The sequence below is a fragment of the Aricia agestis genome, chromosome 6 (assembly GCF_905147365.1).
Source record: "Aricia agestis chromosome 6, ilAriAges1.1, whole genome shotgun sequence".
NCBI classification, from domain to species: Eukaryota; Metazoa; Arthropoda; class Insecta; order Lepidoptera; family Lycaenidae; genus Aricia; species Aricia agestis.
Window position 1 is genome coordinate 10,379,481 of NC_056411.1, and position 15,221 is coordinate 10,394,701.

At 36.6% G+C, this 15,221-nt stretch overlaps 1 protein-coding gene across 2 annotated transcripts in view; it reads left to right on the forward strand.

Moving 5' to 3' along the window:
- The window catches only part of LOC121727900 (potassium channel subfamily K member 15), a 32,359-nt gene that overhangs the window by 4,557 nt on the left and 12,581 nt on the right, over window positions 1–15,221 (forward strand). For both annotated transcript variants that reach the window (XM_042115945.1, XM_042115944.1), the window contains exons 2-6: window positions 7,710–7,876; window positions 9,307–9,454; window positions 10,437–10,573; window positions 12,915–13,016; window positions 14,054–14,157. In XM_042115945.1, the coding sequence (XP_041971879.1) occupies window positions 7,759–7,876; window positions 9,307–9,454; window positions 10,437–10,573; window positions 12,915–13,016; window positions 14,054–14,157 (609 nt within the window). In that variant the 5' untranslated portion in view covers window positions 7,710–7,758. The remainder of the gene's footprint in view (window positions 1–7,709; window positions 7,877–9,306; window positions 9,455–10,436; window positions 10,574–12,914; window positions 13,017–14,053; window positions 14,158–15,221) is intronic.

Below are 15,221 nucleotides of genomic sequence, written 5' to 3' on the forward strand. Positions count from 1 at the left end.
GGACCCTTGGAATTACGCCGAGATGATACGACCTGCAAATCTTCAAAAGAGCGTATTCCCTTTAATAAAAGGCCAGCAACGCACCTGAAACTCTTCTGATATTACGAGTGTCCATATGCCATGGGCGACGGTAGTTGCTTTCCATCAAGTGACTCGTTGGCTCGTTCGCCCCCTAATTTTATACAAAAAAAAAAGATTCTCATGACATGCCTAATGCCTATGTTGACAAGAATTCCGTTTGTAAGTCCATAAGAAAACCGTTTGCATCGAACAAGGAACTAAGCTGCATTAATTGTTGCATTAAGAGTCCGGATGCCATCGCGATTCTCATACAAACGTAATACCAAGATCATTTCACATACGAGAATATTTACCATAATTATTAAAGTTATTATTCAGCTTAAAATAGTAATTACTTAGGTTCCTGTACAAACATAGTAAATATTGCAAACTTTACTTTATTAATAATTAATTTTATGTAAGACTGTTTGGAGACCCCAATAAACGAAAATAAAAAAAATATTCTCGTATGGGAACTTATCTTGATATGAGAACACGTTTGTATGAGAACTGCGATGGGATCCGGACTCTTAAATAGCAAAATCAATGTACTGCAGAGTATCAGAAATCGTCGACGATCGTAGCACATTTTTTACGTTTTCTCTAATTTGATCCAAATTGCCAAAGATATAAGTATATTGTTCCTAGACGTCTAGGTATTTCAGACTCTTTTATCTCTGTATGCCCAGTTGTTTCGAGTGCAGACATTGTTTATCATTAAAAGTTTTATTATAACTTTATTGTTTTTACACATAAACGAATATTTTATATAAAATTTTAACAAGTAGTTAAAACATAAACCAGCCTTTAAAATAATAATTTAACAAGATTTTGTTCTTTCTTACATAAAGATTTTCTCTAACCATATATATCTATCTCGGAATCGGCTGCAACGATTTTCATGAAATTTAGTATATAGGGGGTTTCGGGGGCGATAAATCGATCTAGCTAGGAATCATTTTTAGAAAATGTCATTTCATTCATGTTTTATCGAATACCGAGCAAAGCTCGGTCAAATAGCTAGTATTATTAATACGTGAGCCAAAAACTTTGTATCCCTTTTGACGAAAAACGGGAAAACCTAGTCGAATGAAATTTTGCACAGTTATAGTTTACATGGTGAATGAGTGCATCGAGCTAATATTATTTTGAAATTATGCTTTTATCATATTTTTTTTAACAAATAAAAAATTACACACACTACAACACACACCCTAGGAAAAATTACTGTTTTTTGAGTGACAAGCCTATACAGTATACATACGAATTATAGTCTTTTATTTATGGTTGAAGTCTGTTAACAACAAGGTGACAAATTGAAAATAGATTATAGTTTTTTCTATTAAATCTTAGATACTATTGGACAATGCTTACACGGCCCTTCTGAGATCAGCTAAGTCCCAGAGACAAGAGTTGAAAAAAATATGATAAAGTCAATATTTTTTTACAAAACATGTAGTCCTAATGTCTTTGAAACTAAGGTCGAATTTCAACCATTGGGCGATCTCTAGTTAATTTTGTTGTAAGAACCGTACCGTACGTCCATTCCCGATACCCAAATAATCTCCACACTGAATTGCATATTTGGATGCCTTTCAGCGATTTGAGCAGAAAGAAGAAAACTATTTACATGTACAATATATTATATCACTATGTTCTATTGTTTTTCTCACTATAAACATAAAGCTAGTTAAACAAAACAAAACTAAACATCAAAGTGAACCAAATTAATTATCGTGATTTATATCCCTGTTTATGATTTGTTTTAATGTACTTATTTGATAAGTTCTAATGGGAATTGATTTACTGTTTGGAGTATAATAAGCTTTATATGAGTTTAACGCTGCGTTGGCTTTATAATTAATTTGTTATTTTCCTGTTTATAATTTATTAGCAATTACTGTGGACTAATTTGTCTCTAAAAGTTGTTACTCTTGCTGAAAAAGGAGCCTCATTTGTAGTGACTAATTTATCATCAATCATATTAAAATCGACGTAGCGTCCGGTCCTCAGAATCCAATTAAGAGGATTCCACACCGCCGTTTTTCCATACAAACGCTGTCCCCTGTTTCCTCCCTGGATAATGCCGGTAGAATTATGATTTTTTTCCTGAATATCTATGGCCACTATAAGCATGCCCCTATGTTTTCTTTTTTTTCATAATTTAATTATTAAAAAAGATGAGAACGTCCAAAAACCCAAAAAAATGGCCAGATTTTCCTCTGTGTTCAAACACCCAGAAAACAAAACTGGCTAGAATATACAAAAAAAATAAAACATAGGAACACACCTCAAACCTTGCTTTAATTCTTAATGAAAAAATTACTTAAATCGGTTAAGTTTTGGAGAAGGAATCAGCGGACAACGAATCGAAGTTTTTCTGTTCTTTTATTAGAACTTTTCTCGTGTTGTCTCTATCGCACTCTGCGGTGGGAGACTTGAGATTGGTGAGACAGCAATACATTTTCAAATACCTATTTTCAATTTCTCTCGCCCCTGGTGTATCCTCTTAAACTAACAAATCTTTCCTATAAAATTTCCCAGAGGTCAATCTTTTTAACTAACTTCCAAAAAGGAGGAGGTTATATGTTCGTCTGTTTATATAAATATTTTTTTGTATTTTCAACCATAACTTTGCCGTTTGTGGACCGATTTTCATGATTATTTTGTTGTTGTACAGGGTTGAATCCGAGGTTGGTACCATATTCACAAAAGTGGTGATCTGATGATGGGATCCATGAGGAATCGAGGGGACTCCTTGAAATTTGTCCATATAGTGATTTTGATTTTTTGAGAAGCATTCGAGGTAAATGCTACCAAAAAGTAAGTTTTCGCACCAGGTTATACCCTGGATTCGAAGGTACCGAACAGAACTTTTGCAACGCCGGGGATTTCGGCGTTGCTTAAAAAACTGAAAGCATAAGCCAACACATCAATTTGATTGATCATCATCATCACAAAAATAATTATACCATGGGTCTTCACATTATAACCCAATTATTGGTACTTTTCGTGATATTTTGCATCGAAGCAGGTGTTTTTGATTGAGTTGATGATGTTGATGATTATTTCGCTGTTTGTGGACCGATTTTCAAAATTCTTGTGTTGTTGTATAGCATATAATCTTAATTTTATATAACAATTACGAAAGCGGTGAGCTGATGATGGCACTTATGAGCAATCGAGGGAAATCCTTGAAATTTATCAAAACACTCCTAGTGGTTATAATGTTGTTTCTAGTAACTTAAGCATATGTTACGAATAACAGAAATTTCATACGAAGGTATCTCTTGGTCCAAAGGCACTAAACAGAACTCCTGAACCTTTAAAGATAAAAGCTTGGAAATTGCAGCATCGCTTAGATAACTGCAATCATTTACCACAATTTCGCTTACAGTAATATAATATGGACAGTTAATATTCGTAGTGGTTAACTACGCATAAAGCTTTGTCTTGTAGATAACTAAAAAGGAGTAAAATTATTATTTTTTAACAAAAAATTGAACCCGACTTCCAAGGATAAAAACCTTATTATTAAAATGACCTAAAAAGTATGAAATAATTCTTATTCTTCATTACTGCCTTTTTCAAAATTGGACTAAATCTCAACGAATTCTGTACTCAATTTTCATTCTTTTGAAGTCGGTACTGGCTATGTTCTATGTCAAGTATCTCAGTTCTGGGCTGGTACCGACTTCAAAAGAATGAAAACTGAGTACAGAATTCGTTGAGATTTAGTCGAATTTTGAAAAAGGCACTAATGAAGAATAAGAATTATTTCATACTTTTTAGGTCATTTTAAGAATATCCTTTTGTCCTTGGAAGTCCGGTTCAATGTTTTGTTAAAAAATAATAATAGACTAAACTACAGACGTACATTTATTAATAACGAGCTTTTGCCCGCGGCTTCGCTCGCGTTAAGAAGTATTATTATATACAAATTTTCATCCCCTATTTTAACCCCTTGGAGATAGAAATGATCAAAATCCTTTCTTAGCGGATGCTTACGTCATATCATCTACCTGCATGCCAAATTTCAGCCCGATCGGTCCAGTGGTTTGGGCTGTGCGTTGATAGATCACCATGTCAGTCAGTCACCTTTACTTAAATTCATAAGTTATCAAAATATATTAGTACACAAAATTTGAAACCTAGGTTTCGCGAAGGTTTATTCAAATTAACCTTAGATGTTTTCATAAAATATTTTTCTAACAGTTGCTTTTCAATTTCTCTCGAGTCCTTGACTCGAGGCCGCATGCTGACCTTATATACCTTGACCTTGTTTTACGATAGAGCAATTAAAAAGAAAAAAAATGTCAAAACGAACATGACTGAAAAATTAAGGTCGGGAAAACTTTAACTACTTGCATATTGCGACTCTCATTACTTGCTCTTACCTGAACGCCCGCCAACTCAGAAGTAATTTTGCTTGAAACAAAAACTAATTTAAATTAAGAACTTAAGTGTGGATTTAATTTTTAAGCGTTCATTTTGTAGGGTACTTTTTAAGTAGTTAAAATATCTACTTTTTCTTTCATTAACTGTACTTAGCTACTTAGATTATAATTAGTGCACGCTGTGTAAAATAAAAAGTTTACGTTGTAAATTGTAATATTATGTTTTTATCATAAAGTTAATATACCTAGCGGAATAGAGCAACAATCTCGAGATGTCAAACGAAACCGAAATTGGTTTCATCTGTGTGATCAAAAATATGTGTACGTATACACTTACACAAGCATGATTGAACATGATTTCTATTAGATTAAATTGTCAACGTTCGGCACGTGCCGACTGGACGTCAAAAAAAGAGTGCTGCTGTCATGTATCACACGTCTCTTTATCACGCAGTGTTACTGATAGTGACATCTCTCTTGCTCAGGCATTTGTTTCTCTATTCCGCTAGGTATATTAACTTTATGGTTTTTATCTAAAACAATAACATTAAGTATAATACCTGACGTATACCTGACGACCTCTGTGGCTCAGTGGTGAGCGCGTTGGTAGCTCAAGCCGGGGGTCGCGGGTTCGAATCTCGCCGACGGAACAAAAAAACAAGACGAAAAAAAAAACAATGTTGCCGGGTTTGGATATATATTAAATATGTGTATGATATAATAAAAAATCTTAAATATATGTATAGTATAAAAGTATTAAATATATTTCCGTTGTCTGGTACCTGTAACACAAGTCCTTTAGGTACTTAGCACGGGGCCAGACTGACGTGGTGTGGAGCGTCCATAGGTATTATTAAATAATGTTTTAACAAAGTGTTGTGGCCGGATGTGGCCGCTTGAGGCTTCATGAATTAAATACTAATTTTGAAGCTTATGGAATGAAAATAAATTCCCAAAGTTACAACAAATGAAGGTTCATTTTCATCAATTCAGTTACAATTTATCAGACTTTCAATAGATGAAAAACCCACCTACTCCGATAGTGCTCATTTCATTCGTCCCTCAACATTCGCGAAAACAATCAGTAGCTGTCACATGTAGTCGCGCGTGAGGGAAATGGTCACTGATGTACCGCACCTAATGGAAATCCCGACATCTATCCGATACTTAATACTTTTTCATTCATACTACAATACTGTACTCAGCGAAACATGGTGGCAGCGGTCATTGACTCCCTGTCAAAAACTTGTAATTTTCTATATAAACTGCGATTGACAATGAAGACGTGTCAGATGTTGTCAATCGCGGCTTTGTATAGAAAATGACAAGTTTTTGACAGGGAGTCAACGACCGCTGCCACCATGTTTCGCCGAGTACAGTATAGATGACTCACTGAATTCATTTATCGCGTGGAAACCGTACATTTTTCCAGGATAAAAAGTATCTTATGTCCTTTCCCGGGACTCAAAATATCGCACCATACCAGCCCATAAAAATTAAAATCGGTTCAGTGATTTGGGCGTAAAGAGGTAACAGACAGACAGACAGACAAACTTTCGCATTTATAATATTAGTAGAGTAGACAAAATTACATAAAATGTATCTGCCGCAGTCCACAGGTTAAAATAGCCGTTCAATCAAACAGCTAGCCTTTTGAACAACGCCATTCAATGACACGTCTAGCTTTTTAATTGAATATATTTTCAGTCGCTGAAAACGTTCAACTTCGGCTGATTCAAAAGCAGCCGTTTGATTGAATTGGTTCAGAGCTCACCACCTGCGCTAGGTGCGTTTTGTTTACAATATGGCGTCAACTAACCGGTATTTTGTGATTGTATTATTTTTAAAAATTCTGTTAAAGGGCTAGCTGTTTGATTGAACGGCTATTTTAACCAGTTGGCTGCGACATATCTATTGTGATAATATTATAAGTGTGGATAGAAGCTTTGTCCACACTGTGCCTTTTTTTGTTCGTCAAGGGCATGCGTTATAGCGCAGTCAACATCGCACGTGAGGCATGCCCGCGACGCTATGACACTTTTCTTTCCAACGCGGGTGGATTTTGACGCATTCAATTATTGAATATGCCAAACGAAAGTTGAATAAAAAGATGCTGACGAAAATTGAAGATGAAAAATGCATAGTGTGGACATATAATAGCTATTAGTTATGTCCACACTGTGCACTTTCATCTTCAATTTTCGTCATCAACTTTCATATTGGCGCATTCAATAGTCGAATGCGTCAAGGAACGCAACGCCAATATTGTCATTTTTGAAGTTTTGGATACGGTCAGAGGGCATCCGTCGCGGGCATGCCTCACGTTCGCTGTTGAATGCGCTATAACGCATGCCCTTGACGAACAGAAAAAGGCATAGTGTACGGACAAAGCTATTGAATAGGTTTCTTTTGACGTTGCCACTCGCCACGTCTGACGTCATTGTGTACTTTCGACAAATTGCGAAGTGCGGCCATCCTCATTACCATACCACGCCGACAGCAAATCAATACCGAATACGATTTTGTGTACATCGATTAACTGTAATGAGATTACTTTATAAGGAATCTATTAAAAGTTCTTATACATTTTATGCAAATAACTTTTTGCAACGTCTAAAGGCAATTTTCTCGGTGCATATTTTACAGATTACGATCAGCTCAGCCTCAAACCATTTTATTACGTAAAGAGCAGATTGTAATTCACTACGCTAAAAATCATCATAATATTATTTGCTTCGGCACAAATGGGTTGGTTCTATCGGGTATTTTATACAGACTGTAACAAAACATAGTGTTAACACTTCAGGGTGTGTATATCTCCCTTAAATAGAGTTCACTGTGAAAGTAGCATCGCTGAAAGTGCACCCTGTATAAATACGTAGATCTATATTAAATGACATGATATCGTATTCATTTAACCCTGATTTAGGGATATGTTCAGATGACGGAACGTGTTAAACAAAAGACTCACTTACTCGATTCAGAGTAGTAAAGTCTTTCGTCCTATAGAGCATGTGACATTTTAGTACGAAGCCTGGTATACTTTAAAAAATAGGTATACCAGGCTTCATATTAAAACGAATTCGCGATAAAAAAAAAGTCATTTTGGCGGCAACAGATGAAACTGCACATGTTTCATCTCTTGCTGCCAAAATGAGGGTTTTTTCCAAAATTTCCAACTTTAGGTATACCAATTAGGTTCCTTGCTCTTTTCATTACTTGTCCAGTGACGTCACACCTGTATGTCCACAGCCGTGGCGTATGAGCACTGATGACGTCACACGCGTGGCCGGGATGACGGATGGCGCGACGCCGGCGCAGGTTCGCCTCCCGCGTGAGGAACTTCCTCAGGGGCTTCCTCGCCTTCCTCTTCAGCAATGTCGGGGTCATCTTGCTGGTTGTGGCTTACACTATCATTGGTAGGTGTTTAACTTCTCTTTTTAACCCCTGTTTCTTTAACAATTTTTTTTCAATGGGGGAATTGTTTCCGTCTTCCTAATTTTAAAATTTTTCAATAGTTAATGTTTAACACCTGTTAGGCTGCGCACTAGAGCTGCTTTGCGTTATATTTTTTTCCAATAGAATGAGAGAGCGAAAAAATCCAATAGAATGAATGCGCTTCGTGAGGTCAAGAAAATATTTTTTTTATTTTTTTTATTTTATTTATTTAGGAAAACAAACAGTACAATAATTACATATAAAAAACTTCTAAGAATATAACAATAGACCATTTACATGTTTTCACTTATAAGATAATGCGATTCTATTGGGTCCCAAAAACTTAAAATACATACCTCGTAAGTCGCAAGTTCGCAACCTAACTTCGGATTTTACCCTTAAGGTAGCCATACACGGGACAATTATCGTAACGATTTATCTCCTCGATGTTAAAATCGAACGACAAATTGTACGTCTGTAGCTATATCGCAAACGATTTTACGTTCAAAAGATCGATTGGTCGTCACGGCGGTAAAGGTTGTTAAAAATGTTTACGTTATAGTAGTCTGGGAATATTATAATATTTCGTAGTCAGGTGACTACGAAATATTATAATATGATGAATGGTGAATGGTCAGGCTGATACCTACCTCACTATATCTCTATTTACAAAACTTTCATTCTCTACTCGCAACTAGCCTGAGGCCGAATCTTATATTTATAGTGCCTAAAATCCAGGAGCTTTCTATATTCAATATTTGCCCGGTTTGTTTGAAGTGCCTACAGAGTTGCCTGCAGTCAAACTAATAGCCCTAGACTCCAGATTCTATAGTATAAAGTACTTATACTAACGGATTACAAACTAGGAACTTTTATTACTTATTGTTCTAATGCAGGCTATCTATGTTGGTCCATGATAAGATTGATTAAAATGATATAAGGGGCAAACGAGCAAACGGATCACCTGATGGAAAGCAACTTCCGTCGCCCATGGACACTCGCAACATCAGAAGAGCTGCAGGTGCGTTACCGGCCTTTTAAGAGGGAATAGGGTAGGGTAGGGGAGGGTAGGGAAGGGAATAGGGTAGGGGATTGGGCCTCCGGTAAACTTACACACTCGGCGAAACACAGCGCAAGCGCTGTTTCACGCCGGTTTTTTGTGAGCCCGTGGTATTTCTCCAGTCGAGCTCACCCACGGTACTATTGTTTGTATCCTGCAAACAATTACGAACGTGTTACGGGGCATTTGACTATAATAGCTTCGCAAATCGCAATCATGCTGGTAATCGTTGCTATCCATCATATCTTTACGTGGAAATGGGCACTTAGACAAAATTCCTATTCCCCGTCTTAGCAGACATTAGGCTCATCATACAGAAGTTTTCTGCAACTTATCAAATTTGTATTTCAGGTGCCTTCATGTTCCAAGGGATAGAGGGCGCGAATGAGACGGAGCGAGCCAACAACATGACGAAAGAGAGGGACAGAACCGCGCAGTACTTGTGGCAGAATGTTACTTTAACTTTGAATTTGTTTAATGAGACCGCCCTCAAAGAAAGGTTGGCTTTTCCATTGTTAATTTTCTTTTTACACTAATTGTAGCATAATTTTCCTAATTACAAGAATATTTGATGGTGCTTAAGAATATCTAGATGTTACTTAGTGTGCATTATGAGCAACTAGTTGTTTCTCGATTTCTAATTTTAAAAATATTACTTATTAGTTAATTTTCCGTAATTACTCGTATTCATTCAAATTTATGCAGCCCAACAACGTGGGCGTTCAATGTGTATTAAATAAAGTTTAGTTTTGAATAGGTCATTTAATTAAAAAGATAAAACTGAATCCATAATTGTACGTCATTGAGAATTAAAACTCCCTATCTCCAAAACTAGTAAACCGATTTTGATGAAACTTGTACTATTCCCTAAGTTGAACAGTACCTAGTACAACAAAAAAGAATTACAGAAATTGGATTGGTGATTCCAGAGATATTATCCTATAAACATAAAAACATACATACACTTGAAATTTATCACATTTGTTTAGATATACTACCACATAAGAAAATTGGGCAGTTCTGGAAATATTACATACATACGCGTCGAATTGATAACCTCCTTTTTTAAATCGGTTGAAAATGCATCAAAGCGCCTCACGGCGCGACGTTGCAACTTTTAGGTACTCGACCCAGCTTCATCTCAATAGCTTTGTCCACATTGTGCCTTTTTCTGTTCATCAAGGGCATGCCTTATAGCGCTGTCAACAGCGAACGTGAGGCATGCCCGTAACGCGCGTTGAAATCGTAGCGCGCGCCATGACACTTTTCTTTCAACGCGGGTGAATTTTGACGCGCGTCACGGGCATGCCACACCTTCGCTGTTGACTGCGCTATAAGGCATGCCCTTGATGAACAGAAAAAGGCACAATGTGGACAAAGCTAATCGGTATTTAACTGTCTTTAACCGACTTACAAAGAAGTAGGAAGTTCTAGATTCGGCTGTTTACTTTTTTTTGTATTATTAATGTTTTTTTTTTCAGGATAAGCCTGGAGCTGCAGGTGTACCAGCGCAAGATAGTGAAGGCGGTGCGACGCGGCTGGGATGGCGGCCGACACTCCCGACAGTGGAGCTTCTCCTCGTCATTCCTGTACTCCCTCACCGTCATCACTACTATAGGTAAATCTTAAATATTTCAGTGTTAGACAGATCATTTATTGAGTAAGGCTATATATTATTATCATGCTAAGACTAATACCACCGAAGAAACTTAGGAAAATGTGGGAAAAGCGGGGGAAATAATCGAAAGGGTTTATCTCACGAACTACTGAAGCAATTTTTATAGCAATATTTGGCACAGATATAGAGTAGACCACGTGAAAGGAGTAGGGACAAAAGCTATTTTTAATGGGAAAATGTACGGTTTCCGTTAAAATCCTAATTTACGCGGGCGAAGCCGCGCGGGACATCTAGTCTAAAATATTGTAAGAGCTAGTAGGTATACATGCAAGAGTGTCAAGTTGGAGCTCACGAGGAGCTCACAGAACTAGCAGGCCGTGCCCATGACGTGTAGTATTACAGGAGTCAGGAACCATAACATAATAATATACCAGATTTGGGTCGGCGGTGGAACACTCCCGACAGTGGAGCTTCTCGTCGTCATTCCTGTACTCCCTTACCGTCATCATTACTATAGGTAAATCTAAAGCATTATAAGCTTACAGTTTAGACACGGAAGAGTGTCAAGTTGGAGCTCACAGAACTGGCAGGCCGTGCCCATGTGTAGTAACTATTATAATAGCTCCCCACACCGGTTTCGGTGACGATGGCCGGTTTCATTGAAACCAGGGGGGTGAGCCAAAATCTTTTCGTTTTCGCTTCGTTATAGAATCGCCGATGAAAATGTATGGATTTGACATAAGCGTTCGTTAATATGACGTTGACGTTCGACTCGTCTTATGTCAATTCCATACATTTTGATCGGCGATTCTATAACGAAGCGAAAACGAAAAAGTTTCGGCTAAATGGCCTGGCCAGCTACGCAGGAGTAATTTTATAGTGCCCATGTGCGCAGTACACAAGTGCGCAATTTAACGCCATTGAAGGTCAAACAAAGGTTAAACGTATTTGTTCAAAAATATAAGTAACTAATGGGTATTTTTTTCGTTTATATACAGAAAAACAATGACTGACCTTATTCCTCGAAATGTTTTTGTAATAAGCAAAATTTAAAAAAAAAGGACAATCCCCATTTGTTTCAACTTAACAAAAACACAACTTACAAATTATTGGAGTACGATTGTTATATTTTTATCAATACCAAAGGAAATTTCTGATTCAATTCCGGTGGTACTTGAGGTGTTCACAATGAAATTGCGACGACACTCGAACATGCTAAAGACTGAAGTCGTTGACACGACTTAAGCAGAAAAAGACTTGCGAACCCTCAAAATATTATATTTATTTCAAGACACGAGTGGACGAAGCGGGTAAGTAACAAGTTAAAAACTCTCGTTTTTGGCATAAATGCAGGCTTCAAGGCCAGGAAAATGATTTAAAATTAAAAAGAATATGGATTCTATGCATAGATATGCATTATATATCTAGATATAAACTATACAGGGTGTAACAAAAATAAGAGATAATACTTTAGGGTGTGTATGTGTTTCTTGTAGAGAGTTCTTTGTGAAACTAGCAGCGCTGAAAGACGATTTTTTTTTTTCACTTTTGTATGGGAACCTCGTGACGCTCGAGCCCTTGCCCAAAAGTGAAAAAAAAAAATCGTCTTTCAGCGCTGTTACTTTCACAGTGAACTCTCTACAAGGAACACGTACACACCCTAAAGTATTATCACTTATTTTTTTTAAACTCTGTATATGATAAAGGCGAGTTACAAGGTATCTTCATTTTGCTCTAATTTTATAAAATGTTAGATACTCGGTACATCCACTCATGTCCTCATTTATTAAAAGCAAAACATTTCTCATCTGAATGAATATTCTTTCTTTTCGGGTCATTACGTAAGATTCGACGATGGCCACTTATCTACGAATCACAGGAAATATCCAAATAAATTCTTGTATCTCGAGGAAAGAAATCGTTTAGATGGATTCTCTTAAAATAGATATTTACTTAATTATGATAATAATAATACGAGTACTATCAGAGGAATTCTTTTCAATGGTTTCTTATCTTAAAATAGACGTATGATTAAGATAATACCAGTAAATATCGTGCAATCAAACGAATTTTTCCGTAGGCAAACGACCTACTTAACTTGGTCGGGATTCGCCAATCTCAGCAGGCTACTGCTGACCATGATAAAAAGCCCATCTCCATGTTGGGCCGTTATGCTTTTGCAACTCTGATAGCCACTGATGGCTAACCAATGGCACACATGCATATTATGCCACCATACCAGTGGCACGTGACATAAAATTTGGAGCACGCTACTGGTCTCAAAACTAATTTCCAAGTCTCCTCGTAAGTTGAAAATGTCAAAGTTTTTTTTTAATTTCAGGTTACGGCCACCTAAGTCCCAGGACAAGTTGGGGTAAAATTATGACAATATTCTACGCCCTTCTCGGAATGCCGTTATTTTTGCTGTACCTCAGCAATGTTGGTAAGTACTTCAACCAAAACTTGAACGCAAATCTTCAAATGAAAATATTATGTAAAATTTAAATATAAAGATCCGTGACTCAATATTTTGATTATAATACCTAGAATTTTTCCGATAAGTACGAAAAATTCGTGTTTACACTTTTGTCTTCTGTCTTTGATTTTTGAAAAATATTTAAATAGAATAATTTAGATATTATTGTTGTTTTTGGTCCGAAATCCGAATATAGTCTTGTAAATGTTTCGATCATTCCAACATAACGTTGTTAGAGCAGGACGCGGCATTCTCGTCCGATTGATTCTCAAAACGGTTTCGGGCCTACAGACTTCAGGCGTTCTAAAATTTTATCGAGACGAACAATATTTTAAAACCATTTTTATATAATATATAAAATTCTCGTGTCACAGTTTTCGTTGCCATACTCCTCCGAAACGGCTTGACCGATTCTCATGAAATTTTGTGAGCATATTGAGTAGGTCTGAGAATCGGCCAACATCTATTTTTCATACCAAAAATATTTATATGGCAAAACAAAGTTTGTCGGGACAGCTAATTTATATAGAAGATAGTAATTATTTCCAATTTATAAGCCTTAAATAAACGGATTCAACAACTTAATACAAATATTGAGGAAATTCCCAGTAATTTGAGAACTCGAGTAAGGCCAAGTCGAGAAGCATTCGATGAATATAGGTCAACTCGGTTTGGTGTTTTGTAGTACACCTTTATATTCAATATCAATATTATATACCAACGTTATATAATCATAAGAAAGAGTCTGTCTATCACACACAATATCTTAGATAAAGCCACAGACTACATATTAGAACATTGAGCCGAAAATCTAAATACATATAACTTTACATATTTTTCCTATCCTAATTCCTATCCCATCCCATGTCATGACTCATGTCCCATGTCCAAGCTAAATTGGTTCAGGAGTTGAAGCTCGATTATGTAACAAACAGACAGACACTTGTTTTTGTACCTACATGGTTCCTATAAATTATGATGGTTATTTTAATGTTTCTTTGCAGGTGAGTTGTTGGCTAGTTGGTGTAAGTGCCTGTACGCGTTGATATGCCTGTGTCGCGGGTGCCCTGGGTTTTCGAGAAGAAGAATAATCCATATAAGGCCACAGGTGGGTAGAACCACATCTTACCTTATAACTAGCTGACCCGGCAAACGTTGTTTTAGTTTTCAAACTTATTGGCTATTCTCAAGCCTAACGAATGTACATACAAAATTTCGTTAAAATTGGTCAAGATGTTTTGGAGGAGTTCGCGCACAAACACTGTGACACGAGAATTTTATATATTAGATAATTATATTATCTAGACGAGAGAATCTACTCTATGGATTATGATTATATTTGTCAGTGATTGAGTAAAACATGGGTAATTTCATAATAGCACTTTTTATCACGGAAAAAATGTACGCTTATTATTGGATACTCTTTGCAAGCCGCGTAAAAGACCTAATTTACTTAGGTATAATCAGGACACGCAGCATTTTACAAAGAAAAGGACTAAAAAGTACTAAACATCCTTATTTACCGGTAGGGACTGTTATTATCGAAAGGGTCAAAGGGGTTGAGATATCAGAATAGGGGTACTTTATTGTTAAAAATTTTGCTTAACAAAACAGCGGCATAGTACGTTTATAGGGGACATCCATTTAGAAGAATCTGATACCACAATTATAATTATAGATAACCCTTTGAAAGTTTTTTGAATGGGTTAAAATTGTTTACCTTTAGGTTTGCTCAACCTATATTGCCTGGCAATCATTGAACGTCGATCTACAAAATCGTCCGGGGAACTGTGAGTCTGTGGTCTTTTCCGATTAACGGCCAGGCGACGGCCTGCCGGCGAACTGTTAATATGTGGGGCCCTTGAGTCTAAAGTTGACTTTCCGATCTTAGCCACAAGCGACCGCGACCAGCAAAATTTATCACATGATATAGGTTTCATTTTCTACCGACATTGGTCTAAACTCTAACCCATGCCGCTACTTTCTAATGACGTAGAGCAAAATGATACCTTTGTCTTATGACAAAGGTATCATTTTGCTAAATGATACACTTTATAGTGTATCATCATCATCATCATCAATCATATTCTATATATTAATCATTACGCGAGTGAAAAACTTTGGATCCTTTTTGACGAAAAATGCAGAAACGTAGGTGAATAAAATTTTTCA